General features: G+C 36.4%; 1 protein-coding gene across 4 annotated transcripts in view; it reads right to left on the bottom strand.

The window, feature by feature from the left end:
- The window catches only part of RETREG1 (reticulophagy regulator 1), a 146993-nt gene that overhangs the window by 5425 nt on the left and 136112 nt on the right, over nt 1-5456 (bottom strand). For all 4 annotated transcript variants that reach the window (XM_003789539.2, XM_012805019.2, XM_003789540.2 and 1 more), the window contains 3 exons: nt 4771-4897; nt 2251-2335; nt 234-371 (listed from right to left, as the gene is read on the bottom strand). In XM_003789539.2, coding sequence (XP_003789587.1) covers nt 234-371; nt 2251-2335; nt 4771-4897 — 350 coding nt within the window. The remainder of the gene's footprint in view (nt 1-233; nt 372-2250; nt 2336-4770; nt 4898-5456) is intronic.

Genomic DNA, 5456 nt, shown 5'->3' with positions numbered 1-5456 from the left:
GGCTGGGGATTCGAACCCACCACCTTAGGTGTATGTAGCTGGCGCCTTAGCTGCTTGAGCCACAGGCGCCGAGGCAGGATATATATTTTTTATTTGGGAGATTAGCTTCCAAAATAATATTAGTCAAAAGCTAAAGGTAACCTGAACTGTATTAAAGGCAACTTCATTAAAAAAAAACAAACCCATTAATGTCTCATTTAATGCATATAATCTAAAACTCAAATTTTACCCACCAGATCTCTCACGTTTCTTCTGATTTATATATTCTCCAATTCCAAAATCTAGTTTCAGCAGAACTGACTTGATTTTGCTGTATATTTTTTGTCCAATATCATTACATTTAAACAGTGGACACAGAAATGCGCACAGTACTGAAACAGAAAGAGGAAGAGAATAGAGGTGAACGCCCTTCCTTCTAAAAGGCTACATCTTAGCATTTCTTGAAATACTATGATCCCTTACTGAAAAAACTGAAGTTTTGTTTTTTCAGGGAAATGCCTCTGTAAAATAAATTAATTCTATTCTTTCCCATAAACATTTTCTACTACGCACGCACACAGACACATACCCCTTGCTCATAGTTATTTATAGACTTGCAATTAGATCAACTTTCTCCCCTCAAAACTTATAGAAAGATTACATGCTTTACAGACAATAATCCTAGATTAGAATTTCAACTGTATTTATTAAATGTCATTTTACCATGGGAAAGTTGTTGTCTCATTAGCTTCTCATCAGTAATGTTAGGATAATAACGTTATTTCTTGGGGTTGTTGTAAAGTATCAATGAGATTAATGCAAGCCATCTAAATAATACCTTGCCCAAATTAGACTGTCATTCCCCAGCCCTCTTTTCCTTTAACTCCTAAACAATGTAAACCAAAGGCCTGATGTACATTGTACATGAGTTCTAGCTGGGAGACTGGAGTTTAGCTTCAACCACTTGCCATTTATATCATGCCTTAGGGACACAAACAGAAATGCAGATGGTCACACTGCACACACTAGATTCCTACTGTTTACTCCTTTGTTGTTGTTGTTAGGAAATGTCCCCTATTTCCTTTTTAAAATAGAAATTGCAAACTCAAATATCTCTAGAGGCCAAGAGATGCCTGTTCTGGGCATTTTAATTTTAAAAGCCAGTATAAGAAAAATAAAAAAATTTGAGGAGTAGTTAAGTGGAGAGTTGCTTCCCCATCAAAAGGTTCTGATGTCAGATCTTCATATTTTGTAGAAGCAGCAGAAATCCCATACTTTTTAAACATTTGTATAGCTGACATACAATGAATTGTGTATGTAAAGTGTTAACAGTACAGTAAGTTTTGACACATATATACAACTAAGCATCACCACCATCTAGATAGTGAACATATTTGCCACCCCAGAAGTTTCCTCATGTTTTTAGTCCGTCCTTCCTCTCCTTACACCCACCCAGCTCATCCCCAGGTAACCACTGGCCTGCTTTGTCATTAAAGATTACTTGGAATTAATATATAATTCTATTTTCTAGAATATATATATATTCTTCCACTCATCTTAACTATTTGGGCATTTATCCATAATGTTGCAGGTACTAATTTTTAGTGTTGAGCAGTAATCCACCATTATATGGATATGCTACAGTTTATCCACTCATCTGTTGGTGAACGTGTGGTCTGTATTCTGCTTTGGGCTACCAAATAAATCTGGTATGTACATTCATGTACAGGTCTTTGCTTTCACTTCTTTTGGGTAAACACCCAGCTGCGCGATGGCTGGGTCATATACCATAGTAGTTAAGAGATGCCAAACCATTATCCAACTTGATTTTACCATTCTGCCTTCCCACTGACAATATGTGACAATTCCAGTTGCTCCATGTCCTTCCTGATTTGGGATATAGTATTTCTAATTCTAGCCATTCTGGTGAGGGTGCAGTGGTATCTCATTATTGTTTTAATCATTTTTTGAGCTCCAGAACATGCAAAAAGGCAAAGGTCTTGGTGTATTTTGGGAAGGTAACATAGCTTATTTATTTTTTTAAGCATAATTTAACATAAAATTATTCACTACCTTTTACAGCTATTCTTCGGATTTTAAAATATAAAAATATCTCTAGGAAAAAGGAGAGACTTTGCGGAACAGGAGATTAAAGAACAAGTATCCTGTTTTATAATTAAGATCTCAACCCTCTTCTTACAAACTACAAACCATAAAATGCTATCATATATATCACACAAATTAGCCAAATGTTCTACTACACATACTTACATAGTAGATAGCTGAGTATAACCCCAGGAATGTAACTTCCCAGGACTGTAAAAAACGTGCACACGCTGCAGACCAGGAGACAAAACTAGAAAGAATAGAAATAACATTGGACAGTTACGCACAACACTGACATTCTGGAGCACAGGATACACATGCAAGTATATATTGAGAGGTGACCTATCAGGTTATGACAAGTGTTTTTAAAACATCATTCTTCTGCACTTAGGTGTAATGACTGCTGCATTCAACTAGGCTTAGTCTGCTCCAGTGCTTAATAATAATCATTTTGATGGCACAGGAGCTAATTTCTGACACTGATGATAACAATGGCCATTGCTCATGCCCATGTCTGAAGACTAGTATGTCCCAGAAACTCTTTCTATTTAGCCTCTTTTAACAAAAATAAGGCAGCCAGGTAACTAAATCTGCAAGTTCAAACTACCACTATAAGCCCATCAAAATTCATAAAAACAATAAAACATGTTACAGAACTTAGAGGCATCCACACAGATCTAAGGCAATTTACACAGCTGGCAAGCTTCTGGGTTAAATCTATGGCCATTACTATCCTCCCTCCTAACTATATCCACCTTTCAAGTTGACCCCACTCTTAGGTCCCCTAGAAATAAACTGCAAATGAAATGAAAATCCTGTAGCGAAATTCTACAGCAATTTTCCTTCTCTCTGTCATTTACAGTTTAAAAATCTGAGCAGTTTTAAGAAATGAAAAAGCAGCCTAGAAAAAAATCTCCTTAATCCCCATTAGAAACATCAAGACAGAAGCATTTTCCCATAAATTAATTTTCACACTTCAGTCTTAAGCTATCAGCTTTTTGTGTTTATATTTAAACGGTGGTATTAAAATTCAATTGACAAAGAAAATTTATTAAGGAAATTTCCAAAAGACACATGAAGAAGGAATAAATGAATTTGATCAATAATTGATTAAGAGAGAGTGAGCGAGGGCACCTAAATTTAAGGTTAACTGATTTTTATTCTTTGGGAGAAGATTAATAAATTCACTAGTCAAAAGGAAAATTAATGAACTTGTGAAACAAAATTAAGCACTGCTTCTCAAACAGCAAGAGCCCTTGAAAAAAATTGGAATTCTAGAAATGAAATGCAATAGGAAAGGCCATAAAAGTCGAAAGAACAAATAAGTGAATAAAAGCATGACTATATCCAGAATTTAGTTTTATAAAGGGATTTCTTATTATCCCCTAGATTTGCAGCATTATCATCTTAAGCTAATTGACTTGGGCCACATTAATGCAACCTAATGCAGAAGTCTGAAGTTTAGAATCTTCCCAAAATTTGCTTAATCACTTCAGTAAAATAGGCATCAACAATCCATCGTGCCCTCCCACATGGACATCTATTCTAAAAGTTACTTTCAGTGATTTAATAAAATCCAAATACAGCGCTGCCGTGTTAATATGTTCAGAATGTCTCCAAACATAGTTTCTATTATTTAATACCTGTAAAGTAGGGTTGTTTTTTGTTTGTTTGTTTGTTTTGGGTTTTTTTTTGAGACAGAGTCTCACTCTGTTATTCCTGGCTAGAGTGCTATGGTGTCATAGCTCACATCAACCTCAAACTCTTGGGCTGAAGCAATCCTCCTGCCTCAGCCTTCCAAGTACCTGGGACTACAGGTGCCACAATGCCCGGCTAGTTTTTCTATTTGTAGAGACAGGGTCTTGCTCTTGCTCAGCCAGGTCTTGAACCCCTGAGCTCAGATAGTCTATCTGCCTTGGCCTCCCAGAGTGCTAGGATTACAGGCGTGAGCTACCATGCCAGGCCCTGAGAGGGATTTTAAACGCTGACATTTAAACCCATTCCTGGGTCTTCATTCCAACTACAGCTGGAGAGTCAAGAAACGTGGAAGCAACATGCAAACTATCGAGACAGGCGATCAGAGTTCGAGCTGCCTCTACACATCAAATAAAGCAAGCATTTGCCCTGCTCCTTGTAATCCCTTGCCAACCACTCAAGACTTCCTCTTGTTGGTTTTTATCTGAATTAGAAAAATACTTTTTGTTTATATAGTCACTATAAATGTTTTGCCAAAAGTTTTCTTTCTTAAATAAATCAATAAAAATCTCCACTTTTTAGATTGAAAGTGAAACTCAGTTATCTCAGAATATGCCCTCAAAGGACTACTATATTCATTTCATCTCTCATTGACTTCAACACCAGGCTAAATGTGATACCTGAAATTCTTAAGACATTTTTCTTCTTGGTCTAGATGATTAGACCAATCACCATTCATTCTACTTAGTGAGCTAGACAAATACATGTACGTATAAAAAGCAATCCAATTTCAAAATGCTGGGTTGAGGATTCTCTGGTGCTCATACACTGACATTTCTGAACCTTGATCTCAGCGTTTATGGCCTATGTTGCTAGTATATTATATTCAGAATTGGAGAACTCTTATAAGCTGATAAAAAAAGGTTAGCTCATTTTTTTCCCCAAGTACACTGCATATTTTAAAACACACTCTTATACTGGAAAACTTGCCTTGCCAGGGCTCTGCTGTTTAAAAAGAGACATTTCTTGTAGAAATATGCTGAAATTCATCCAGGATTCTGCAATACAGTGGCTGAGTCTAGGTCTTTCATCTGGTTTGGAATTGATAACTTCCCAGCTAAAGAGAGAAAAAAGAAAAAGTAACCCAATTTGAGACGATTCAGTCAATATTCATGACTTCACTGAATACTTAATGAGTTAACACTGTTGACCACACCTTCTGGAAAACCCTGTGCATTTAAAGCATAACTAGCCAGATACTCACTTCAGGAAACTCACATGCCAAGAGAAACAATTAGCTATACAATTAATTACCCAATTATAAGGAAAATGCTGAGAGAGGACAGAGTGAGGGCTTTGGGATATCTTTTCTAAAGTCACTGGTTTGAAATACTTTATTATTATGGGCACATTATAATTGTATCTTTCTAGTGTACATTGGATATTTTGATACAGGCATACAATGTACATTAATCAAATCAGGGTGACTGGGGTATCCATATCACCTTAAAGATTTATCATTCAAGTTTAGGACATTCCAATTCCACTCTTTTGGTTATTTTAAAGTATACCATAACTTTTTGTTGACTATGTTCACTTTGTTGTGCTATCAAACGTTATTTATTTCTGGCTTGGCACCTGTGGCTCAAGCAGCTAAGGCGCCAGCCACGTACACC

This window comes from Otolemur garnettii, unplaced genomic scaffold (genome assembly GCF_000181295.1).
Source record: "Otolemur garnettii isolate 467f Iridium unplaced genomic scaffold, OtoGar3 scaffold00033, whole genome shotgun sequence".
Lineage (NCBI taxonomy): Eukaryota > Metazoa > Chordata > Mammalia > Primates > Galagidae > Otolemur > Otolemur garnettii.
The sequence above is the reverse complement of the archived record's forward strand: the minus strand, read 5'-3'. Positions and strand labels throughout refer to the sequence as shown.